Source organism: Rhinichthys klamathensis, unplaced genomic scaffold, assembly GCF_029890125.1.
Source record: "Rhinichthys klamathensis goyatoka isolate OS25496 unplaced genomic scaffold, OSU_Roscu_1.1 h1tg000050l_1, whole genome shotgun sequence".
In the NCBI taxonomy this organism is placed as follows: domain Eukaryota; kingdom Metazoa; phylum Chordata; class Actinopteri; order Cypriniformes; family Leuciscidae; genus Rhinichthys; species Rhinichthys klamathensis.
Window position 1 is genome coordinate 3,591,704 of NW_026606596.1, and position 27,795 is coordinate 3,619,498.

The following is a 27,795-nucleotide window of genomic DNA, read 5'->3' on the forward strand; positions in this document are numbered from 1 at the left end:
CATTTAACACACAGCACACATCAACTGAAAGCATGAAAACTGAGTGAATTATTAATCTCAGTACCTGTGCATTCAGATGATTTGTCTTGCGTTGAGTCTGTGATCTCTTTTCCAAGATTACCTTTAATAACATCATCATCATTTTCGTAGATATAATCAGTGGTTTGTCCATCTTTTCTGTGCATTTTGCAGGTTGTACTCCTTTCAATATTTTAATTTACACTTTCAGACAGTTTCAGTGTCGTCTAGATGCCAACAAACTAACTCTAGTTTCTTTCCTGGAGTGGACTGTGTTCTGTTCCTCATCTGTGTTTATATGTCAAGTATTTATGCAGAGAGGAACTGTTGTTTTGTGGAAATATTTCAATTTATGCATAAAGGACCTTCAACTCACCACAAGTACACTAGATTTTCTTTTTCTCGGCAGTGTGGATTGGGTTCATATCCAATAGGTTAAAGTGTTTCTTGTTGTGAAAGGCTTCTGTGGTGATTGATGTATTTAAAGCAAAACCATAGAGCATAGGTTCTCAAAGTGCGGCCCGCCGAAACATTTCTGGCGGCCAGCGATAACATCTGTAAAACTGTTAAAACTATTGCTTTGAAAAAATGAATATCTCCTATTAGTGGTGTTTAGCGGCATCCATAGGCATAAGCGGTAATTACATGGTCCGACCGACCGATCGCACTTGACCTCACTCCCAAGGCCACCAGGAACAGTGGTTGTCTACACAGGAATAGGAATCGTGGCCAACCGAAACCAGCACCACAAATCCCATTGCAATTTAAAAGGGTATGTTGACCAAGTAATCAATATTCAATGTGACTTAATAATAATCTTAACAATGTCAAGCTTATTAATAGCCGCGTTTCCATTACCTTTCAAAATGTTCGCGGGCGCGAACACTTGCATTTTCCTATCAACAGTGGAAACAACTTAAACTAGTCTATCATTTCTGGTCATACAGAAAATAATAATGCATTATTCGCAACTACTTTTATTTGTGTAAACTCATAACAAGAAAACGTGCTTTTGTAAAATAAAATAAAACAATCAGTAGCCTAGGCTACTACGCGCTTTCATGATCTCCGTGAACTGGAGCGCGAGAACTGAAACAAAATATATGGCTAAAGCTTAAAATGTGCACTTTTAAACAAACAAACTCGAATCGAAAGCAAATACCTGATTATGTAATCCGTATGAAAGGTGGATTTCTCTCTAAAAGCGCATCTGCTTAACAGCGGAGATGGAGATATGTTTTTAGCCGACACTTAGAAAACAATAGTTTATTAATAAACAATTAAAATGCCTCGCTGTTTTTTCAGACGCATTTATTATCATTAGCCTATAACTCACCTATAAATCAGGCTAGATCAGACACGTACAGGATATGGCTCTTCTCATTCATCACTGCGGGAAAAATATAAAATCCAGGTTCTAATTTGGCCTTAGAAAACCAGTAAAATCGACATGTTTTCCATATTAATTTGTGAATATTTAAAATGTTTAATAAAGGGGCAAAAAGTCATTTAAACAAAAATCTGAAAAAGTCTGTCGATATTGCAGCAGTTGGTGAAGCCAGTTCAAATTAAAATTTTGTTCAACTTTGCGTTTTAAAAAGACAACAACCGTTCATTTTTCGTTTTTCAGTTACGGGTTAAAAAAGATAGATAATAATATGCAAATCTGCAATAATGGAAACGCGTCGACAAGCAATGATAGAAATGAATGATGATGATGTCTTGTTTGGTAAGCTTCTATTTTAAAAGTTTCTTTCTCTCCCCCCAAAAATTTTCACAAGTTTTGCCAGGTTTAGCCTCAGTTATGAATTAAAATGTGTTTATTGCAACTAATGTAAACTGTAGAGATGCAACCTGGTCATTAAAATAATTTCAAATGGGATTTTCTTTTCAGTTTTTTTTTTCTTCGTTTTCTCCCCCGCCACTTTGGCGGCCCTCAGTTCAATGTTGGGTTCCTAAATTGGCCCTCACCTATCAAAACTTTGAGAACCCCTGCCATAGAGGGAACTATAAATATCTATTCTCAGGATCTATGGATTATTTTATTACTGAAATGCCAATAGTTAGCGGCTGGTTGTTTCTGCTATAAAAGGTTTAGTTAAGAAGTGATGTTATCTTTCTAGATAAATATTAATTATGCACATACAATTATATGTAAATTGTATCTACATTTGAATTTCTTCAAAAAATGTAAGATGCTATTTGCAATGACTGCAAACATTAGTTATTAATTACACTCAGTGCAAAGAGTTTTTATTTTTTATTTTATTTGCACTTAGAGTGTGAATAGTGGCAGATACTATTTGCACCTCAGTAAATTGTAGTACAGTATCATATAACAACATATTCAGAAAGGATAATATATCTAAAGGCCTATAAGTCTATTATCTATTGTGCATGCTTTCATCACCAGCAGGGTGGATTATTGTAATGGACTCCTCACTGGCCTTCCCAAAAAGACCATAAGACAGTTGCAGCTCATACAGAACGCTGCTGCCAGGATCCTGAGCAGAACCAGAAAATATGAACATCACACCAGTCCTCAGGTCTTTACACTGGCTCCCAGTTACATTTAGGATTGATTTTAAAGTATTATTACTAGTATATAAATCATTCAATGGCCTAGGACCTCAATACATTGCAGATATGCTCACTGAATATAAACCCAATAGATCACTCAGATCATTAGGATCACATCAGTTATGAATACCAAGGGTTCACTCTAAGCATGGAGAGTCTGCTTTTAGCTATTATGCCAGCCGCAGCTGGAACCAGCTTCCAGAGGAGATCAGATGTGCTCCTACAGTAGTCACATTCAAATCCAGACTCAAAACACTTCTGTTTAGCTGTGCATTTACTGAATGAGCACTGTGCCACTGTGCATCCGACTGATTACACTATATTTTATTTCTGCATTCTCCATTTGATTCTAAACTAACTACGGTATTCTTCCTTTTGATTCTAAACTGAACTCAAATGGCACTGATTGATATGATGAACTGGTGTTTTGCACTAAATCCTGTGGTGGAGTTTGAGAGGGATTGACTCATGACGGTCAAGGGAATACTGTGGTGACTAGTACGGATTCCTGGTCTGGATTGGTACAGATTACTAATCTGGTGGGCTCAGATAATCCACGGTACTACTGAGAATCCACAGAAGAATACTGACCGTCATGGAGAAATCTCAGTCAAAATAAGATACACCGGTATGTATCATCTTTTTACTATTTTAATTCATTTTACTCTAATTTCATAACTGTACCATTTATATCCTTTAAATTCCTTTTATAACTGCTTTAATTCCCCCTGCTTTTATTTTGTGTCTATTATATGCAAAGCTCTATGAATTGCTATAGTGTGATTATTATAATTCCTTTCTATGTAAAGCTTTTGAATAACTGTTTGAATTTTACTTGCTTTTATTTTGTGATTATTTCCTCTCTATGTAAAGCACTTTGAATTGCCATAGTGTATGAAATGTGCTATAGACCCCTTTTCAGTCGGTAAACATGGTGACATTTTTATGTGGGCGGAGCTTAGGTGGAGGTTAAATGATCCCTCTGGCCGCTTCACTAACGCTAGTTAGCAAGTTTTATTAGCTTGTTTTTTAACAATGACTGGAGAAAATCAGATTTTATCTTAATGTGTAAGGTCACTTTTTAAAGAACGGAACCAGATTGGCTGACCCGTACACACTCACTCAATGCATGGACGATCTGACAGGATTAACGCTACCTCCGGTTGAGTGGCCTGACTTCTACACCTATCTTATATAGGCTAGTGACAAATGGTCAAAAAGTGCTTTAGTTTTTGAGATACCCCTACCGGAGGTAGAACTAAACCCAACAATATTTTTCCTCATCTCTAAGGTCTCCCATATATGAAATGGATTCTTGGCTCAAAATATTTTACTGCTAAGATTGTTAAATTAACAGATATTGTTATAAACCCCAAAACCAAAAAAGGACTAAAATATAGCCTGTCCGTATGGGAGTTAAGGCATATAAACTAGTGCAGATCAATCACACAAGCTCTGAGAGCTTTGAAACTTGACATGTTTGTAGTCAGGAAGTTGCATTAACTACTAGAAAAGACTGGATGTGAATATCTTGATGTATGGAATAAATAGACACATATAAACACATACCTAAAATAAGCGGACATGCACAAATTTAATATCTATGCAGAATGTTTTCATTTACTTTGTGGTTGCTTTGCCAGGGATTATCATAGAAACACATATGACGGCTTGTTGGAAAGGTGGGCTTGTGCTGAATCTAGAAATACCAAATATGTAAATATTGCATGACAAATCAGTGTTCTGTCACTCAAATGTATGAGGTATCTAAAATGAAAGAAAATGGAACACTGGCATAATTTAGTCCAAAGCCCATTATCAGTGGTGAGAAGAATGTTGAGAAATTCAAATATAAGATACATTTAATTATGAAACATTTCATATGGCACCTTGTACTATATGGAAACAAAGATTGAAATCGAAAGATAACACCTTACCATAGCACAAACAGGAGACCACAAGTCAGGATTGCAGTTTGACCTTAATGAGCCTTTTAATAAAACTATAACTTACCTTCACAAAATACAAATTAAATTACTGTCTTAAATCAAACAAATGGCAATCAAACAAAACAAACACCCTGAGGGTGAATGAGCCCCTAATCTAGCTTTAAACTGACAGAGTGTGTCTGCTTCCCAGGCAATGGTAGGAAGACTGTTCCAAAGTTTTGGTGCTAAGTAGGAAAAGGATCTACCGCCAGAAGTCGATTTTGATATTCTAGGTATTATCAACTGGCCGGAATTTTGAGATCGCAATAGACGTGAAGGACTATAATGTGTTAAGAGCTCGCTTAAGTACTGCGGAGCTTAACCATTTAGTGCTTTGTAAGTAATCAGCAATATTTTTAAATTTATACAATGTTTAATAGGGAGCCAATGCAGTGTTAACAGAACCGGGCTAATATGGTTATATTTCCTGGTTCTGGTAAGCCAGTAGAACATTACAATAATCTAGCCTTGATGTCATGAACGCATTAACTTATTGTTCCGCATTTGTTAATGAGAGCATATGGCATAATTTAGATATATTTTTAATATTTTTAAGATGGAAAATTGCGGTTTTACAAATACTAGACATGTGACTTTCAAATGAAAGATTGGCATCAAAGAGCACACCCAGGTTCCTAACCGACGACGAAGACTTAACAGACCAGCCATCAAGTGTTAGACAGTATTCTAGGTTATTACGTGTGGAAGTTTTTTGTCCAGTAATAAGAATTTGTTTTTTTTTTTCAGAATTTAGTAGTAGGAAATTACTAGTCATCCAATTTTTTATATCAGCTATGCATTCCATTAATTTTGTGAATAGGTAAGTTTCGTCAGGGCGTGAAGAAATATACAGCTGAGTATCATCGGCATAACAGTGAAAGATAATTCCATGTTTCCTAATAATATCTCCTAATGGTAGCATGTACAGAGTGAACAGCAGCGGTCCTAATACTGAGCCTTGTGGCACGCCATACTGAACTTGTGATCGATAAGACATCTCTTCATTTACTGCTACAAACTGATAACTGTCTGATAAGTATGATTTAAACCATGCTAGTGCAATTCGCCTAATGCCAACATAGTTTTCTAGTTAAAAGAATGTTGTGGTCAATGGTGTCAAATGCAGCACTAAGATCGAGTAACACTAATAGAGAGATACAACCACGATCGGATGATGAGAGCAAATCATTTGTGACTCTTACGAGAGTTGTCTCGGTACTATGGTACGGTCTAAATCCTGACTGAAAATCCTCGCAGATACCATTTCTTTCAAGAAAGGAACACAGTTGTGAGGATACTGCTTTTTCTAATATCTTTGACCGAAAAGGCAGATTTGAGATCGGCTTGTAATTGACTAATTCTGTAGGATCAAGTTGCGTTTTTTTTACAAGCGTTTTAATCATAGCCAGCTTAATGGTTTTTGGTAAGTATCCTAGAGAAAAAGATTAATTAATGATATTAAGAAGAGGATCTTTGACCTCTGGAAGCATCTCTTTCAGTAGCTTAGTCTAGCATAGGGTCTAGCATACAAGTTGTCGATTTAGATGAATTAACAAGTGTGCAAAATTCTTCCTCTCCTATAGCAACAAATGAATAAAAAATTTCCTCAGGGAGACTACAATGCACTCCCTGATGTGATACTGTAGTAGACGGTTGCATAGTTATAATTTTCTCCCTGATATTATAGATCTTATAAGTGAAGAAGTTCATAAAGTCATTACTGCTGTGTTGCTTGGAAACTTCTGTGCTTGAAGCTTTCTTTTACGTTAGTTTAGCCACTGTTTCAAATAAATACCTAGGATTATGTTTATTCTCTTCTAATAGGGTTGAAAAATAAGCAGATCTAGCAGCTTTTAAGTCCTCTCTGTAAGCAATCGAGCTCTCCTTCCATGAAATCCGAAATACCTCTAGTTTAGTTTTCTTCCAGTTGCGCTCCATTTTTCTGGCTGCTCTCTTAAGGGCCTGAGTGTGCTCGTTGTACCACGGCATTGGATTATTTTCTTTAATCTTCTTTAAGCGCAACGGAGCAACTGTGTCTAAAGTGCTGGAAAAGAGAGAGTTAAAAGTTTCTGTTGCCATATCAAGTTCTTCTAAGCTATCTGGGATGCTGAGATGATGAAACTGATTAGGAAGATTATTTATATAGCAATCTTTAGTGGCAGAAGTGATAGGTCTAACATATTTATAACACGGAGTCGGCTTTGCAGCCTTGGCTAAATGTAATTTACATGAGACTAGATAATGATCTGAGATGTCATCGCTCTGCTGCAGAATTTCGACGGCATCAACATCTATTCCATGTGATAGTATTAGATCTAGAGTATGATTACGACAATGAGTAGGTCCTGACACGTGTTGTCTAACTCCAATTGAGTTTACAATGTATCGTTTACACTATATATTTTTACATTAAGCACCAACACTTCAAAATAAGTATATTTAAAACTAGATTTCTTAGTGGTTTTGAAAATATTACTATAAATTACAGCAACTCATCCCCCTTTGCATTTCAGACGAGGTTCATGTTTATAACAGTAATCTTGTGGGGTTGATTCATTTAAAGTAATGTAATCGTTTGGTTTTAGCCAGGTTTCTGTCAAACACAGCACATCTAGATTATAATCTGAAATCATATCATTAACTATGAGAGATTTTGAAGTAAGGGATCGAATATTCAGCAACCCAAGCTTTATCATTTGCTCATCGGTATTATATCTGTTTTTTATTTTTTATCAATTACATTTTTAACCTTTTGGACGTTTTGGGGGTTTCCAAATTCGGGGAACAGACACAGTCTCTATATGATGATATCTAGGTGAAAGAGGCTCTATGTGATGGGATTTATCTGACCTTGGTGACGCAAGGCCGATAGCAGACGGCCGGTTTAGCCAGTCTGTCTGCTTCCTGACCTGAGCCCCAGATTGTCATGTTTTATCTCTAAGACTATGAGCCAAATTACTAGAGAGAAGAGCAGCACCATCCCAGGAGGGATGAAAACCATCTCTGTTCAACAGGTCAGGCTTGCCCCAAAAACTTTTCCAATTTTCTATGAATTCTACATTATTATGCGGACACCATGATTTGAGGACTGCGCATGCACAGCGGCGTCACCAGGTTTTTGCGTAGTTTGGAGTGACAAACAAGGGGGTAATTCATCCAATCCAAACTGAAGCCTCCATTGTAGCAGAACTTCACCTGCTGTTAGCATTCCATTGACTCCCATTCATTTTGGCGTCACTTTGACAGCCAATAACTTTACATCTGAGGCGTCCAAAGACTCCATTTGTCCATTATTTATTACTAAAGAAACACGACAATGTATAAAAGGCTCCATTACCTTGTATCTTAAGTAATGGCCCCTTAGAAGCAGTTTTTGTAAAAATAGGCTAACGATTGTGTAATAACCACTCGACTCTCCGTCGCACAGTAGAGAAATTACCGTATAGACAGGAGGAGAAGCTCGCAGGCAATCGGGGGGACGTGGAGGCATAAAGTCAAGGGAGAAGCCCATAGAGAGTCATAAAGTTGATCCTGCTGCTAGTGCATGGACAGCTCCTACTCAGACTCTCCGTCGGAAGTGAATTATTCAGATTTCTCTCGGCACAGCTACTAGAAGACAGACAGGTTGCTCACGTGACATCTACGTCGTCAAGCTCAGTTTGAGCATCAGGAAATGAGTGCTTCTAATTGGCTTCACTTTTCTCCGTTGAAATCTATGGGGTCGCTGTGTCCATTTCTTTTACTGTATATGGTGACAAATCGTACCAGCGTACTTTGAGGTCAAAATGCGTGCCCACTACGCAAAATGCGTACAGGTTGGCAGGTCTGTAGCTACAGCTGGATCCAACCATTAGCCTAACAATAGTCAACTCACTAGACCACAATACGCTTATCAAATGAAAAATATCTACTATCTTATTCTTATCTAATCAAAGATCACACCAATGGGGTGAAGTAAGCAGTGTAGGCTCTACTGCCTACTGCTGGTCTGGACAGAAAAAAGCTAACAATATTATTTTTCATTATTCAGTAATGACTTGACCAAAACAAAATTCAAGTGGATATACATATTTGAATAAAGGTGTTCCATTCCAATGTTAACCTGATTCAATTGGATCTGTGTTTCATATGAATTGTAAAGTATACTGTGCCTTATAAAATGTATCATTATTAAAGGGACACGAAGTAAGAAATACTCCCAACTAGCGGTGAAATTGTATTTTGCATTCAAACGAATTGTGCTCTCCAGCGCCTCGCGTTTTCAAATGCGTGTTGCATCTACGGTAGCCGTTATGTACCAAAAAGCTATGACAGGATGTCTTCTAATAACACTTCGTCGAGTGTTCCTTCGGGTGAACAGGTTTGTTATTTCAAACAAACTTCAAATTGACACAACGAACAAACGAACAGTATGAAGTAATGAGTGTCAAAAACATGAACTATTGTAATTAGTAGTTATGCCTTCTTTATTCGTTATATTTTCTGAAGTAGCCTACGTGCATTGTTAGATATCATCATCAACTTTTAACTATACATGTTCATCTGTCTATAAAATAAAGTACACAACCAAACAATGAAAAAAAGCTTGTAATTAAGACTGTAGCCTTGTCGAGAAGAAAGCAGGACTTCAGCGTCTCTTTTGAAATCTTTCTCCTGCATTAGCTCTATCCACCTGGAAAAAGCTATCCCGACATTAACTTTAATGCCTTTTATGCCTTTTAAACTTGCCGAGGCAGTGACAAGCGCCTCTCACTACTCTGCTCCTCCGCTTCTGGTGCTTTCAGTTACGTCACGCCGGCTCTGAACGAAAACGTGTTGTGGAAACGCATTGGCGTACTTTTTGTCCCTCTCTGCGATTATAGTTTTTCAAGATGGCGGAACTACATGGAAGCCTCCGTGACTTACCCGTCCCATGTATATACATATAATAAAGTCTTCGTTTGCGAGGATAAATAAGATAATTGGCAGAGGTATTTGTACAATATTGGGGACATATTTATGAATAAAAATATTGATTTTAGATTATAAATTACCTAAAAAGTTACTTATAGTCCCTTTAAATGTATCATAAATATAGATCAGCACCTACCTAATGTAACTTACTTTGCAGTAACAATGAATTTGTCAACATTCTTCTCACCACTGATAATGTGATTTGGACTTGAGACTATTTTGTCAGTGTTTCGTTTTCTTTCATTTTGTACACCTCATACATTGAGTAACAGAACACTCTGATTTGTCATGCTATATTTACATATTTGGTATTTCTGGATTCAGCACAAGCCCACCTTTCCAACAAGCCGTCATATGTGTTTCTATGATAATCCCTGGCAAAGCAACCACAAAGTAAATGAAAACATTCTGCATAGATATTAAATTTGTGCATGTCCGCTTATTTTAGGTATGTGTTTATATGTGTCTATTTATTCCATACATCAAGATATTCACATCCAGTCTTTTCTAGTAGTTAATGAAACTTCCTGACTACATACATGTCAAATTTCAAAGCTCTCAGAGCTTGTGTGATTGATCTGCACAAGTTTATATGCCTTAACTCCCATACGGACAGGCTATATTTTAGTCCTTTTTTGGTTTGGGGGTTTATAACAATATCTGTTAATTTAACAATCTTAGCAGTAAAATATTTTGAGCCAAGAATCCATTTCATATATGGGAGACCTTAGAGATGAGGAAAAACATTGTTGGATTTAGTTCTACCTCCGGTAGGGGTATCTCAAAAATTCGGGGGCATTGTCACTAGCCTATATAGAGAAACCGGGCGTAAAGAGTAACTGAGGGCATATAAATATTTAGATGCCTATAACTATGTGCTGAATGGTCATGTAAAGACTTGTGTGGTACGATCCGCAGTTCTACCTAGCCAGCGCCAAGAAGACAACAATGTAAAGAGTGACATTACGGTGCGATTTTAATTATGTGAATATTTTCTAGAAAAAAAAAAATTCCAGATACAGCATATTCATTTTTCATCGATTCTTGCACCAAACAACACAACAAGATTACATTTAATAATAATAACAATAATTTAAGCTCATTATTATTTAGCCGAATCTGTGCTGGTTTGTATTGGCCGCCTCGCCTCCAGTTTTCACTTTGTTTTGCCTCCAGCTAGCGCCGTGACATAACTGTGACGTCGGCGCAAAAGGGGTCTATATAAATAAACTTGCCTTGCCTATTAATTTACCGTTTGGCACTTTATTTCAACTTTTCAAATATGTTCTTCCAGTATATGTAAAATAAACATTTCTCCAAACTGATATGCATGCAATGTAAATAGGAAAAGAATGGGATTGGGAAAAGGCAGACTTGAACTCTGCTCAGTCGTGTCAATAGTAATATCAATTGTTCTTACTCTCACACTACTAGTTATCAGCTCTGTGTCTTTGATCAATTTATCTAGTCCAACCAGACAATGGTGTTCAAAAAGCCTTTGTCAACCACTCTGTTTTAATTATGTAAAATTTGTTCCAAGTCATTCTTAGAAAAAACAAGACAGTTCTGTTGTATAATATCCACATTTCAATTTGTTTTTCTGTAATAGTTTTGATTACTCATATGTTTTTTTATCATACTGAATGAGTAAATGTGTGAATTCAAAGCAAAGAGATGTTTTATATCAAATGTAGTTTATTGCACAACAACAATAACGTTTTCAAAACATCAACAAGCAAATGTTCTCAATAAAAGACTTAAAGGGATAGTTCTCTCTATATAAGATAATTCAAAATGCCTTCATTTCAGAACATCCTGCAGCATCATCAAATATAGACGACATTCGCACAAATTTTAGAGTAAGTTTTGGTGCCGTTATTCAGCCATATTGCTATTCCCAAATGACAGACAGCCTCACTGACTTACAGCCAAAACATTATGCTAAAAGCACACAATTTGCAGTGTAGGATAAATGTGGTTAAGGATATATATATATATACAGTATATATAATATTCATCATCTTGCTCGTAGTGACAGTATAAGTGCTTGAAAATAAAGCTTAATGTCTTTAAATTCATTTAAACTCAGCGTCATTTCTCTGAATAAGCTGTGAAGCATGTATATATTATTTCCTGATGTCTTTTTGTTGACAAACATCAACTTCAGAACTTCAGACTCTTGGAGATCTGGGAAACAGGTCAGCTCAAATTATTCAGCTTTTTACTAGCATGACATTTTGCATATTAATTGTTATTTATACTGTATACAGGTGAAACTCGAAAAATTTGAATATCGTACAAAAGTTATAATTTTGATGATTATGATTACAGCTTATGAAAACCCCAAATTCAAAATCTCAGAAAATTTGAATATTACATGAAATCAAAAAAAAAATATATATATATATATATATATATATATATATATATATATATATATATATATATATTAGTTTCACCTTTTATTTTGAATCACTGAAATACATGAACTTTTGCACGATATTCTATGGCTTCAATTTTTATGACGTCATTCCAGTCATTTATATAAATCAGTCCTCCAGGAACAAGGCTGAGAAACACTGCTTTAGATGATAATCAATTATTACAGAAGTTTTGTACAGTTAAACTTGCATCAAAAAAAAGTGTGTGATGTTCTTATGGCAGTATGAGTTGTGAAATACTCTTCTCACAGATCCATTTAAAAGGTTTAGTACATGCATCATCAAGCCACCCTACTAAATTAGGCCACTCTGGCAATTTAGGTACAGCCACAGTCAGGACACAGTTCTCTCTTGTACCTCCATTAGGCTCTCCAGACCCCCAGAAGCTGAAAATACAGATCAGCATTAGATGTTCAGTGCTGCTTTCTGTGTGATATGATACTGACTGTGAGAATCATTTATTAGATATTAATCAGTTCAGTGTTTTCTCACCCAGAGGTCAGTGTGCTTCCATCAACCCATTTCCATGTGTTCTCCACAACACTGTCAGTCAGACCAATCCAGACTATAGCTTTACCAGTCATGTTCTTAACAAAATCCTGAGCAGATGAAACAGTTGAACATTTATATCATAAACAGACAACAGACTCAATTTCATCTGACCATCTCTCATTTATCTACTAAACATCATAAAAGCAACTCTTACTTGTTCTTCTCTGTTGTTTATGATGATCAGATCTGCTCCTCTCTCTGTACAGTATCTTCTGCTCTCATTCCAGCTCTTCGTCTCATTCGGCATGTAGTAAAAACTGGATTTATAGTAAGTCCATCCATCTGTAAACAACCAGTTTAGCTGTTAGCTCTTTATTCCCTTTTACACTCACCTGTCCGTAACTTATAAAAGATAGTAAACTGATAGATTGTGTTCAGTGAAAGTTACTGAGAGCACAACCCAACTCCATAATGTTTTTAAAATGTCTGCTATATAGAAAATAACTTCATAGATTAAAGAAACTTTACCAGAACTCTGAAGATTATTTCTTAGCTGGTCTCTCTCATTGGTCAGGTTTTCATTCTTGGATATTAGCTGGTTTCTCTCATTGGTCAGGTTTTCATTATTGGATATTAGCTGGTCTCTCTCATTGGTCATGTTTTCATTCTTGGATATGAACTGTTGTCTCTCTTGAGTGAACGTGACACACAGCACTATGACTGCAGTCAGCAGAAGAACACACAGCAACACCAAACACACTGCAGCAACTCTGGAGCTTCTGTTCCTCACAGAATCACTTCCTGAAAATAACAGACATTATGCGAGTCTATTTTCTTCTTCATTTAAAACCATTTACATCATAAATATGAGTAAATGTATTATCAGTTAATCGCAGTTACCTGTGTGTTGCGGTGTTTGGGTTTTCGCTGTTTGGGTGTCGAAGTCCTCCGTGTCTTTCTTATGTTTAATGTCTCTTACAGCCTCAGCAGTGATGTAGATATCAACTGTCTTATCTATTCTATCTTCTGATTCCATCATTGAACCTTGATCCATTCCATCATTCCCAAGCCCAGACATTCTTAGTGCAGTTTGGATGGCTACAACTTTTTACCTATGAACCCACTGCCAGAACTACAAGTCAAACCTAACTGATTAATATCTCACCAGAAGTGATTTTTTTGTACTCCTGATGTCTGTCTGTGTGTCTGTGGTAATATTTCATGTATTTATGTAAAAAGGAACTTGCAGCACTTAGGAAGTGTCACGACACGCACACAGAAAGGGTGATAGTCCAAGTGCAGTTTTATTGGGTAATCCGTAATCATAAATCCAGGAAAATGCAAGAGGTCAAGGTCCATGTAAGCAGTCCAAAAACAAGAAATAAACACTAAACCAAATCAAGACAGACTCTGGGAAGCGGGTGACATCAAACAAGGATTCCAGAACAAGTGATTAAACAGACAGGGTATAAATAGACAGACACTAACAAGGTGAGTGGGAACAGCTGAGTGTGATAATGAATAATGAGTCCGACAAGGGTGATGGGGATTGTAGTCCAATAGTGACTGACACCTGTGGGGGAAGAGGAGCTCTAGTGGCTACCCAGGGGACATCACCCAGACACTGTTACAGGAAGTTAACACAAATGTCACAATTTTCTGCAATGGGATTGGTTAACTTTTACAAAACATTTGTGTTTAACTAAAACATTTTTAGTGTGGCTGTGCAGCACCTTTTATTAACAAATGCATTATATATATATATATATATATATATACTTTCTCTCGGGCTGTCTATCAGTATCAGGGGAAAATACTTTACTTTACAAAATACTAGAACTTCTCATTCCATTGTCAGATGATCAAGCACATACGACAGATGAACTCAAATGATAATTTTGGGGAAGCAAATACTTTTAATTTCTCTTTTATTCAATTGCTCAATGGCATGTGACTCATGGGTTCATTTAAATCAAACAGATATTGAACGCACACAGTGTCAGACATTCTTCTATATTAGAGAATGGCTGTAACTACCGGCTGTCAAGATGCTTCATCATGGTCGCTTTGTTCTGCGACTTCAGAAAAGCTAAACTCAGCAGGCAAGCCGGCTAAAACTATTATGTTGCTAAACTGTCTGACAACTTTTCCCTCCTCTCTGTCGTTTACTTTCTCTTCGTCTCTCAGAGCAATTTCTCCCACCTGAGGTTTTAATTGTCGGAGCAACTGAAGCGACGTGACAGAAGTCATTTTGTGGTCCATTATGTTTGTATGCAAAAGACAGCCCCAAAATTAGCATGTCACTGAAAAGCATTGTTCTGCACTTCCCAGTCATTAAAGGTAATCTTCCTGAAAAATGTGCTCTTTGCTTCAGTCATCACCTGGGTTATATGTCTCTTAAGGAGCTATATTGTGAAAAATCCTATTATTAATCAATTTTAAAGTAAAACATCTGAATGTCTTTAAAACAATATCTACATAAATAAGAACTACCGGTAAGTGTTTTTGGTTTGTTTAAAGCTTTGCTTTAAACAGACCAAAACACTCATTGTATTATGCTTTTTTGGGATGTATGTGGAAAAATACAATAGTAATTTTAAAATGAATTTCTTATTTTGACTTTTAAAAAATTTCACCTGACCTAGTCATAACCTGACAGCTAGTATTGAAGCTTTTATTTTTATAGTAATGTTTATTTTCCGTTTTGTTTCTGAATCGAGTGTATTTCCACGATATAAGAAAATTAGAGGATTGCTTTTATTTATGTTTTATATTTGGGGTTCCTGAGATGGCTATACTGTGTACAAAAAATAATATATCTTTTTGTAACGGACAGCTAAACTGGCTATTTGCAAGTTTTTAAAGGGTCACTTCACCCATTTGCATTAAGGTTTGTATTGTTAGAAACCCAGTCATATATTATAATGATGGTGGAATTTTGCTTGTTTTTTTTCTGAGATGGGAGAAAAAAGGATTTAAGTGTTTTACTTCCGTCCTATCGTGACGTAAATATCGTCATTTTGCGTCACGATAGGACGGAAGATAAATTTCATTGCATATTAAGAAAACTACAGCCTTTAGCTCATTATTATTCAAGGGCGTGGGACCCACTCACCCCACCGGCCTATTACAGATCAGTGGGTGGGACTAAACCTGAAGAAACTAAACTATTAATCCGCCATCTTGCTTGGAAGACAGCAAGCTAAGCTAACAAGCGCTCAAGGAGTTAGATTTACCATAATGCCTGAATTTACGACACACGATATGGAAGACGAGGATTTTGAAAATCTTTTGCTCGAAACCGATGTTCGTGGCTATTTATACGAGCCACAATATAGCGAAGAGCAGCTGAGGCTGATGGAGGAACAAGAGGCGGCGGTGTCGGCTGCGGCAGCGGCCGCCGCAGGAGACCAGCCCGGCGCAGACGAGAAGCCCGGACTGGCTCGAGCTGGGCGGACTGCTGGTGCCTACATGTCGTGCTCTCGCTGTGCGCTACGGACACAGATAGAGTCCGTCTGCTGCAGAGAATTTCAACGATCGCAATATCTCCTGGACGAAATCTCTGAATCAGACGAGCACACGGACGTTTGTGTTGTGATCCATCCAAGTTTCGCACCGCATATGTTCTGACTGAACATCCAGGTAACTTTATCATCATCATGCAATAATTCACCATATAGAAAGAAATACAAACGAGGAGTAATTCACTAATGAGTTTGCCAATGTAACGGGGTTCGTTGTTGTGGGAAGAATGAGGCGGGAACCGGCAAACATTTAAACATTTTAATAGTAAAATAAACAAATACGAAACAAAAATATAAGCGAGCAGCCCCTCACTGCTGGCCACACACAACAGAAACAAAACACAACATAAAATCAGGCCTGTTCCTCTCTCGATCTGCCCTGTCGTCGCTCCTCGTTTTATGCGTCCGCTCCTCGGTGAGAGACGCGAGAGACACCGGTCCGGTGCGTCTCACAGGTGTCGTTCATTATCACTCGCGCCACCGGCCTCGCGCTGTCCTATCACATCCCTCGCCCTCGTCCTGCTCGCCACAGCCAACTAACTAGAAATTTTGTGTGAAATGAATTTCTAACTCTGGTGGCAGCTAACCTTGTAGACGGAAAAGTGATTTCTCTTATGTTTGCGCTGTTCTGGATTAGTGGGAGTGGCTTGCGGAGCTGTGCAATGTGGTGCATTGTGGGAGTTGTTGTCTTGCATACAAATGCGCACTAAAGTTATTTTCTGTCTTTTCTCGGTCAAGAGGGCATCAAATTCAAAATTTCTTTTACATTTCGACTACATAAATGACCCACTTTCAATAAAGATTAATGTTGAAATGGGTGAAGTGACCCTTTAATCGTCAGTGGTATACAGTAGTATAGGCTTCCATTCAAAACATTTGGGGTTAGAAGGATTTTATTTAAAGAAATTATAAATTAACAGACAAATTTAATTGATCAAAAGTGACAGTAAAAACTTTTACATAAACTAAAGATTTCTAAGGTAAAAAGATTTCTATTTTAAATAAATTCTGTTCTTTTAAACTTTTTGTTCATGAAAATATCCTGACAAATAATGCATCTAAATTTTAAGCCACTGTTTTAAACATTGATAAATAAAAATACATGTTTCTTTAGCAGCAAATCAGCATATTTGAATGATTTCTGAAGGATCATGTGACACCGGAGACTGGAGTAATGATGCTGAAAATTCAGCTTTGCCATCACATGAATAAATAAAAAAATTCTGAAAACAAATATTTTAAATGGTAATAATATTTCACAATATTACTGTTTTTCTGTATTTTAGATAAAGTTTGTAGGATGGAGTGAAAAGCTTCAAATAATAATGAGGTTATTTCATGATAATATAAAGGTATAAAATGCAGTTTCCCCTTTTCACTAGTATTGCATAAGATTTCACTTTAATGAACCACAAATTAGAGGAAGTTGATCGTGGCACTGTGAACAATGTACACAACAGGGCTCCAGACTAACTTTTTGCCTTGGTTGCACTGGTGCGCCTAACTTTTTTATTTAGGTGCACCAGCACAAAATGTAGGTGCACTCAAATTTTTCCTTGTCTCGCGTCGCCTTTAACGCCACAATTTCAAGGTCACCTTTTTATCACGTTCCATATATTCATGTATATTATGTAAATGCTTTTAAACAAGAATAAGGTGTAGTTTTTTTTTTATTTGAAGCACAATTATACTGTACATAAAAATATAAATCTTTTTTAAAAAAAAAAAAAGTGCTGTTTTTACATTGTTCAAGTTAGGGCAGGATATTGACACAAATTTCACAATTCGATTCAATATTGATTATATTGGATATCAGGTACAGTACATGGCAAATTTTCTCAAGAAAAACAAATCTCAACTAATGCTGTAAACTGGGAGTCAGTTGTAGCCCACTATGCTTCATTAGCCTACTATAATATTGAAGGTAAAAATTACCTGATTTGTACACAAACACCTAAATTACACTTTTTTTTATAATAATAAAGTTATATGAAATATAAACATTTAAATTAAATGACCAAATTGGTCGCACTCTAGAGCCCTGCACAACAGATCAGTTGTTTACAAATGATAAGGACTCTATTTCTCATACCGTGTTTTTCTAATAGGGAAAAAAATATCTTAAGAGATTTGTGCACTGTTATGTTGTCACATCTTACTATTCGGTACCAAAACGTATTCAATGGAATATGTTGAATCTAAGAGGTGAGGTGTTATATATTCCGAATTATACATTCAGTGTTCTTTCGCGCAGTTTTTCTCTGTCAGTCAATCTCAAACACTGTCTATACAGAGAGGAAATTTAAAATGGCCCCTTGCTTATTTTCCAACAATTTGATTGGCTGCTACCCTGGAGCGTGTATCAGGTCTTTGTCTGGGTTGACAAGAAGTCAGGCATGAAGGATATGACATTGTAATGAGTCACCGTTATCGCGGCCATTAGAAGGCCCGCACGCCGAAGTTTGAGTGACTGGTGTAGGAAGGCAGACGCTAACAGTCCGCATGGATCCATCAAGCTCCTGCCATTGTTCGCCCGCATTAGAGGGGCAGCTTTCTAATGGTAATTGAGTTTGTTTCGTTTGCCGAAAGCAGGAAAAATGCCACCGGCTCCACTGATTAGGGTCCTTGATTAGGCCTCAGCTTTATTTCGCATTCTTTTTACACAACTGGAGAGACCGTTTCACATAAGTGATGAGACAGGCTCTCTTCAGCAGGACCCCAAGAGGGAGTTTCGCGGTCCCAGCGGGTCCACGTGCACGCGTAATGCGGGAGCTTTATGCTGATGTGAAATGCCAAGGGTGCAGACAGCCATCCATCATTGTTACGGCTGTCGCTTCTGTTTGGACTCAATGCAGGAGACACATTTTATTCCCTATATTAATTATTTTGAACTCTCATTGGAGCTTTAGTTTACTTTCAGCTTTAGTTGCTCAGAACAGATTTTTCAACTCATGTATATCTGATAACACGGTGCGTTTTACCGGTAAATATTAACCGATCACATAGCCTCTTTCCCCAGATATTAGTGGCTAATTATCCAGCCCAGGTTCTACCAAAATTGTATTAAAACTCCAAATACGTACCTATACATACAATAGGCTGGATACAATTCACAGCAGTTTCCAACTGAAATGTACACTGGAGACTGTAATACAGCCAAAAAAAATAAGTATTTTTTTTCACACAAATTATGATTAAAGGGGCTTATTATTGATTAATGAATTTTCACGCAGTTCTTTGCACAATACTATGTTATCACCTCAAAACACTTTTAGCGTAGTGGATGATTTGTAAAGTAATACTGTCATGCACTTCTCCAAGACACAAGGTTGTGGATCCAAAAAATTTTTTATTAAAGGGCAATCCAAAGGTGTAATCCAATAAACAGGCAAAAGGCCAAAAGCACAGGATAAACAGTCCAAAAAATACTAGGGCGAAATACTATACTGAGACATGGCTGAAGACAATCATGGATGATGAGACCGGGCAGTGAGTTATGGGAAATGTAGTCCTTGATTGTGTGGCAATAGTCTGGGGTAGAGTGCCCTCTGGTGGCTATCAGGTGCACTCTAGCTGGTAATTGTGATAAATACAAAGTTCTGGCATGAAACTCTAGATGGTGCAGGTTAATAGGTCATTTTACTCACCTGTTCATAATCACATCGTTATCCATAGGGCTCAACTGATTGGTTCCTTCTGTAACAGAAGCAAATGAGCTCGCTGCTCAACCTTCAAATACTTGGGTAGCATTTGTCCTAGCAGTGCAGCGCGGTTCAGAAACCCTCCACCTTCCCCAGCTCCACCTGTATAAATCTGCTACAGGTAATTCAAGTACGCTATATCGTACAGCAGCAGCATGTCTGTCTTGCTCACAGTAGCTTGTCGTGTATGTATTGGCAGTAGAAAGTCCCGTACTTGCTCTGCCGCAGCAGCAGCAATAACCTATAGCAGCAGAAGCAATAACCTATAGCAGCAGCAGCAATAACCTATAGCAGCAGCAGCAGCAATAACCTATAGCAGCAGCAGCAGCAGCAGCAATAACCTATAGTAGCAGCAGCAATAACCTATAGCAGCAGCAGAAATAACAGCAATAACCTATAGTAGCAGAAGCAATAACCTATAGCAGCAGCAGCAATAACCTATAGCAGCCAGTAGCAGCAATAACCTATAGCAGCATAAGCAAAAACCTATAGCAGCAGCAGCAATAACCTATAGCAGCAGAAGCAATAACCTATAGCAGCAGAAGCAATAACATATAGCAGCAGCAGCAATAACCTATAGCAGCCAGCAGCAGCAATAACCTATAGCAGCAGAAGCAAAAACCTATAGCAGCAGCAGCAATAACCTATAGTAGCAGCAATAACCTATAGCAGCAGCAGCAATAACCTATAGCAGCAACAGCAATAACCTATAGCAGCAGAAGCAATAACCTATAGCAGCAGCAGCAATAACCTATAGCAGCAGAATCAATAACCTATAGCAGCAGCAGCAGCAGCAATAACCTATAGCAGCAGAAGCAATAACCTATAGCAGCAGCAGCATCAATAACCTATAGCAGCAGAAGCAATAACCTATATCAGCAGCAGCAATAACCTATAGCAGCAGAAGCAATAACCTATAGCAGCAGCAGCAATAACCTATAGCAGCAGAAGCAATAACCTATAGCAGCAGAAGCAATAACCTATAGCAGCAGCAGCAATAACCTATAGCAGCAGAAGCAATAACCTATAGCAGCAGCAGCAATAACCTATAGCAGCAGCAATAACCTATAGCAGCAGCAGCAGCAATAACCTATAGCAGCAGAAGCAATAACCTATAGCAGCAGCAGCAATAACCTATAGCAGCAGCAGCAATAACCTATAGCAGCAGAAGCAATAACCCATAGCAGCAGCAGCAAAAACCTATAGCAGCAGCAGCAATAACCTATAGCAGCAGAAGCAATAACCTATAGCAGCAGCAGCAATAACCTATAGCAGCAGAAGCAATAACCTATAGCAGCAGCAGCAATAACCTATAGCAGCAGAAGCAATAACCTATAGCAGCAGAAGCAATAACCTATAGCAGCAGCAATAACCTATAGCAGCAGAAGCAATAACCTATAGCAGCAGAAGCAATAACCTATAGCAGCAGCAGCAATAACCTATAGCAGCAGCAGCAATAACCTATAGCAGCAGCAGCAGCAGCAATAACCTATAGCAGCAGAAGCAATAACCTATAGCAGCAGCAGCAATAACCTATAGCAGCAGAAGCAATAACCTATAGCAGCAGCAGCAATAACCTATAGCAGCAGAAGCAATAACCTATAGCAGCAGCAGCAATAACCTATAGCAGCAGCAATAACCTATAGCAGCAGCAGCAATAACCTGTAGCAGCAGCGGCAATAACCTGTAGCAGCAGCGGCAATAACCTGTAGCAGCAGCGGCAATAACCTGTAGCAGCAGCGGCAATAACCTATAGCAGCAGCAGCAATAACCTATAGCAGCAGCAGCAATAACCTATAGCAGCAGCAGCAATAACCTGTAGCAGCAGCAGCAATAACCTATAGCAGCAGAAGCAATAACATATAGCAGCAGCAGCAATAACCTATAGCAGCAGAAGCAATAACATATAGCAGCAGCAGCAATAACCTGTAGCAGCAGCAGCAATAACCTGTAGCAGCAGCAGCAATAACCTATAGCAGCAACAGCAATAACCTATAGCAGCAGCAATAACCTATAGCAGCAGCAGCAATAACCTATAGCAGCAGCAGCAATAACCTATAGCAGCAGAAGCAATAACCTATAGCAGCAGAAGCAATAACCTATAGCAGCAGAAGCAATAACCTATAGCAGCAGAAGCAATAACCTATAGCAGCAGCAGCAATAACCTATAGCAGCAGCAGCAATAACCTGTAGCAGCAGCAGCAATAACCTGTAGCAGCAGCAGCAATAACCTATAGCAGCAGAAGCAATAACATATAGCAGCAGCAGCAATAACCTATAGCAGCAGAAGCAATAACATATAGCAGCAGCAGCAATAACCTGTAGCAGCAGCAGCAATAACCTGTAGCAGCAGCAGCAATAACCTATAGCAGCAACAGCAATAACCTATAGCAGCAGCAATAACCTATAGCAGCAGCAGCAATAACCTATAGCAGCAGCAGCAATAACCTATAGCAGCAGAAGCAATAACCTATAGCAGCAGAAGCAATAACCTATAGCAGCAGAAGCAATAACCTATAGCAGCAGAAGCAATAACCTATAGCAGCAGCAGCAATAACCTATAGCAGCAGCAGCAATAACCTATAGCAGCAGCAGCAATAACCTATAGCAGCAGCAGCAATAACCTATAGCAGCAGAAGCAATAACCTATAGCAGCAGAAGCAATAACCTATAGCAGCAGCAGCAATAACCTATAGCAGCAGAAGCAATAACCTATAGCAGCAGATGCAATAAAAGCAGCAGCAGTGTAGCAGATCTATTCCGCCAAGACCAAACATACAACATTGTCAAACCCATTACCATGCCAATCACTTTGAGAGTTGTCATGACAGAAATGCATTTTAACATTTTCTGAAATAGTAAACTTGTAGAAACAAGGTAAAATAGCATGTTTGCATCAGAAAATAAAAATATTTTTTCTCACGGTTTCTTTTGTTAACACTATCGGTTGTGATTAAGGTTGGACACATTGTTTTCAAACGCGACAGAGCATTCACCTTTTAGTGCCACTCATTAGACATTTCATTTCTAAATTGCTGAGATATGCGCATGAACTAACATAACAAAATGTAGGCACAGTCACGTTTATCTGTTTTGGAGAAATTTGAACATGCTTTTTAGTGCCACACACTGGAGAGTCACACAAAACAAACAAGAAGCAACATATTACTGTATCAATTTGCAAAAATGTTGACACAGGTGCATATTCAGGTGCAAGTCTGGGTTATAATTTTCTGGATCAAAAATATGCCTCAATAAACCAACGATTAGACGAGAATAGCAATGGACGAAGGCATTGTGGGAAACATAAAGGATGTGTCACATCTCATAGCAATAACATCCAGTCTGTGAATGGAAAACGTCTCGGGTTATGACTATAACCCTTGTTCCCTGAGAAGGGAACGAGACACTGCGTCGAGAATCGACTCTTTGGGGACGCTCCCTTAGCGTGCGCCTCTGAAGTATGAATGAAACTATTCCAATCCTGATTGGTGTTGCGTCATGACGTAACATGTGACGGCATAACCGGATGCATAAAAGCTACGCCGGAACAAACACAAACTAGCCTAGCGATGAAGCAAGCCGCTCTCAGGCCTTAAGGGGCGTGGCAGAACGACGCAGTGTCTCGTTCCCTTCTCAGGGAACAAGGGTTATAGTCATAACCCGAGACGTTCCCTTTCGAGGGAACTTAACACTGCGTCGAGAATCGACTCTTTGGGGAACGAGTGCCCACTAGGCCACGCACCGAATAGGCCTGTCCCGGAGTGAAACTGTCTAGGCACTCAGCGAGGACTAAGCACGTGTGCACCAGGCGTACTAGGAAGGTGGAGACTGTAGAACCTAATAAAAGTATGTGGAGTAGCCCAACCGGCTGCCTCACAGATCTCCTGTAGGGGTACTCCCGAAAGAAGGGCCCTAGAGGAAGCCATGCCTCTAGTTGAATGAGCCCTCACGGCTAAAGGTGAAGGCAAGTTGCGCACCTTGTAAGCCTCAGTAATAGCTTGAACAATCCAATTACTAATAGTCTGCTTGGATGCTGGGAGCCCCTTCTTAGGTGACCCAAAACATACTAATAATTGGTCCGACCTTCTCCAAGAAGTGGACCTCTCAAGGTACACGCTCAAAGCTCTGACGGGGCATAGCAAATGAAGCTTCTCTTCTTCTGCCGACACATGAGGTGGAGGATGGAATGCCTGAAGGACTGTAGACCGAGCCGTACTAGATGGAACTTTAGGCACATAGCCCGGACTCGGGTGCAAAAAAGCTTTTACTCTGCCAGGGGCAAACTCCAAGCAAGCTGGTGTCACTGCCAGGGCTTGGAGATCTCCCACCCTCTTAAGTGAGGAAATAGCCAAGAGAAATACCACTTTTAGCGTCAAGTCCTTAGGCGAAGCCGACTGCAAAGGTTCGAAGGGGGCCAGGGATAACCCTTCAAGAACTATTGCCAGGTCCCAGGTAGGAACCCTGGACCTGGTTGTCGGTCTCATCCTCCGAGTACCACGGAGAAACCGAATGACCAACTGGTGCCTCCCCAGAGGCCCCTCACTCAATGGTGCATGGAAAGCCGCAATGGCAGCCACGTACACCTTAAGTGTGGAAGGGGAGAGACCCGCAGAGAAACGATTTTGAAGAAACTCCAGAACTGAAGCCACTGGGCAGTTAACTGGATCTAACTCCTGTTCTCTACACCAAGCGGAAAAAACATTCCACTTGAGGCCATATAATCTCCTAGTAGATGGAGCCCTAGAACTAAGTATGGTTTCAACCACTCCGGCTGATAGACCAGCATCTAGGTACTGAACCCCCTCAGAGGCCAGACCCACAGCTTCCACAGCTCTGGGTGAGGGTGGAAGACTGTGCCCTCCGCTTGAGACAACAGATCCCTCCTCAGAGGAATCTGCCATGGCGGAGCTATCAGGAGTGATATTATGTCTGAAAACCATACTCGGGTCGGCCACCTTGGGGCAACCAGAAGTAAACTGATGCCCTCCTGACGGACCCTCTCCAGGACTCCCGGAAGCAGAGCGATCGGGGGAAAAGCGTACAGGCGAAGCCTCGGCCAGGCCTGTACCATGGCATCCAACCCCAGTGGGGCTGGATGTGAGAGGGAGAACCAAAGTGGACAGTGAGACGTCTCTCGAGACGCAAACAGGTCCACTTCCATCGGTCCAAACCTCTCCCATATTAACTTCACCACCTCTGGGTGAAGTCTCCATTCCCCGGGCCTCAGCCCCTGCCTCGACAGGATGTCTGCTCCCTGATTCTGAACCCCCGGAATATACATTGCTCTGATAGACAGTATTTTCCCCTGGGACCAAAGAATAATCTGATGCGCCAGTCTGCACAGAGGGCGCGATCTGAGTCCCCCTTGTCGGTTCAGATAGGCTACCACTGACGTATTGTCTGATCGTACTAATACATGGTGACCTTTGATGTCTGGGAGGAAGCTCCTCAGAGCCCTGAACACAGCCATCATCTCCAGGCAATTTATATGCCAAGAATGATGATGGTCCTGCCACAGACCCCTGGCAAAGCGGCCGTCCATGACCGCGCCCCAGCCAGTGAGGGAGGCGTCTGTCGAAACGGTTTTCCGGCGACAAGACACTCCCAACATTGGCCCTTGGGACAGAAACCAAGGTTTCTTCCATATTTGTAGAGAACGAAGGCATCTGCGCGTTACTCTGATCATACGAAACGGATTTCCCTTGGGAGAAAACCCCTTGGTTTTTAACCACCACTGAAGGGGCCTCATGTGTAGAAGGCCCAAAGGAATGATGTTGGATGCCGCTGCCATGAGGCCCAGCATTCTTTGAAATTGCTTTACAGTGATGGCTTGGCCTAGCTTTAACCTGGATACCATCCCCAGAATTGACTCGATACGTGCGGGAGACATTCGTGCCTGCATCGTAATCGAGTTCCACACGACTCCCAAAAACATCGTGCACTGGGATGGTTCTAGCACACTTTTCTTTGTATTGAGTCTCAACCCCAATTTCTGAATGTGGCCAAGGACGACATCTCGATGCCGAACTGCCATCTCCCGAGACTGAGCCAGAATGAGCCAGTCGTCGAGATAATTCAATATACGAATGCCTTGAAGTCTCAGTGGAGCAAGGGCTACATCCATACATTTGGTGAATGTGCGGGGAGAGAGAGCTAGGCCGAACGGAAGAACCCGATATTGGTAAGCTTCGCCCCCGAAAGCGAACCTCAGGTATCTCCTGTGACATGGAAGGATGGAGATGTGAAAATAAGCGTCTTTTAGATCTATCGTGACAAACCAGTCCTCGGACCTGATCTGACTCACGATTGCAGGAATGGTTAGCATTTTGAACCTGAACCTCCTCAGAGACCGGTTCAAAACCCTGAGATCTAAAATTGGCCTTAACCCCCCATCCTTCTTTGGAACTATAAAGTACCGGCTGTAAAACCCGGACTCCCTGTCCAAATGAAGAACACGTTCTATGGCTTCCTTTAGCAGCAGAGTCTGTACCTCCTGTTCCATCACCTCAGCCTGCTCTGGAACCACTGTAGTCTGCACTACCCCTGAAAACCTGGGGGGGCAGCGCGCGAACTGCAGTCTGTACCCTGATTTTATTATATGCAGGACCCATGCAGATATGTTGGGAAGATGATACCATGCCTCTACAAAATCTACTAGGGGTACCAGCCTCTCGAGACTGGCCTCTGGTGTTTTTCGAGCATCTTTCTCGACTCCCTGAAGCGGAATACCGGCAGGGTGTAGTCGATATGGCTTTTGTGACCATAATTGATGCTTTTTCTTTATTAGAATATTTTCGCTGGAAAGAGATGCGGCCCGAAGCGTCGTGGACGGCGGGCAACATACATCGTTTCCTAGAGGGCTCCGCTGCGAGAACAACCTCGGTTGCCCTACAGCGGAGGGGACAGCCCTCAGAGGTCCTACCACTTCGGTTAGGACCTCTTCCCCGAAGCCCTCCTATCCTGAATGACGTCCCTCAGGTCGCCCTTCTGGTTGGAGGACTTCGACTTTTGAGAGTGTTTCCTCTGTTGCCAAGCTCCAGGAGGAGGGGCTCTAGAGGAAACGCTCTCTCTCTGCTCTGCTCGGTGTGAGGAGCCGGCTGATGGCTGGGGCTGATCTTTTGGCCCCACCCTACTCGATTTGGATTTCGCCTTACGGGGGAGGTACTGCTGGAACGCCGCAGATTGTTTCTTCGCCTCCTGAAACCTGTCGACGACCGATGTAACGGCGTCGCCGAACAGGCCAGAAGGCGAAAGCGGCGCATCCAGCAGAAAGGATCTATCCTTTTCCTTCATGCCAGATAAATTTAGCCACAGATGTCTCTCCGTGGCCACCATAGCTGCCATAGAGCGGCCAATAGCGCGGGCCGTCTCTTTTGTGGCCCGAAGAGACAGATCTGTGGCTCTCCTTAACTCCGCAATATCTTCAGGAGTTGGCCCCTCCCCCTCATCCAAATCTTTCAGGAGGTCGGCCTGGTATGCCTGCAAGAGTGCCATAGAGTGCAGACATGAACCAGCCCGACCTGCCGCCATGTAAGCCCTGCCTATTAATGCAGATGTATCTTTGCAGGGCTTACTAGGCAACGCCGGGGTTTTTAGGGAAGATGCCGACTCAGGAGAAAGATAACCCGCTAAAGCCTCTTCCACTTTAGGCATCTTCCCATAACCCATATCCCGTGCCCCCATAACATTACTGTAATCCACCATACTGGGATTGGAGACACGGGATGAGTGCGGTTTATCCCACGATCTCGAAATCTCTTTGTGGAGATCGGGGAAAAACGGCAAACCCCGGCGCTGAGGTTGCGATCTGTGCTGCAGGAAACGCTCATCAAGCTTGCTTCTCACTTGCGTTCCCTGCTCATCATGTGGCCAGCTGATGTTAAGTCTGGCCACAGCACGAGTCACAACCTCCACCAGCTCCTCATAACCTTGGCCGTGAACTGGCGCGCCTAGATCACGGTCATCCGCATCGATGCTGAGCACATCTACTTCCTCGGAAGCAGAGAGCTCAAGCATCGGGACCTGATCATGGGCAGGAGAAGCCGCAATGCGGGCTCCTGCACCACTCTCAGAGGCTACGAGATCCTCGGATGAA

At 40.4% G+C, this 27,795-nt stretch overlaps 3 protein-coding genes across 6 annotated transcripts in view; 1 reads left to right on the forward strand and 2 right to left on the reverse strand.

Moving 5' to 3' along the window:
- Positions 1-378, reverse strand: part of LOC130082882 (CD209 antigen-like protein A) — a 44,248-nt gene extending 43,870 nt beyond the window's left edge. The window contains exon 1 of the mRNA XM_056247790.1: positions 65-378. Within this exon, the coding sequence (XP_056103765.1) occupies positions 65-185 (121 nt within the window). The 5' untranslated portion in view covers positions 186-378. The remainder of the gene's footprint in view (positions 1-64) is intronic.
- The window catches only part of cadm2a (cell adhesion molecule 2a), a 493,856-nt gene that overhangs the window by 330,305 nt on the left and 135,756 nt on the right, over positions 1-27,795 (forward strand). The gene's annotated exons all lie outside the window — the stretch shown is intronic.
- LOC130082881 (C-type lectin domain family 10 member A-like) lies at positions 12,009-13,642 on the reverse strand. Its single transcript, XM_056247789.1, has 5 exons — positions 13,373-13,642; positions 13,001-13,273; positions 12,687-12,814; positions 12,473-12,579; positions 12,009-12,366 (listed from the first exon to the last, which is right to left on the reverse strand). Exons 1-5 carry the CDS (start codon positions 13,548-13,550, stop codon positions 12,195-12,197), a joined length of 858 nt encoding a protein of 285 aa, XP_056103764.1. The 5' UTR covers positions 13,551-13,642; the 3' UTR covers positions 12,009-12,194.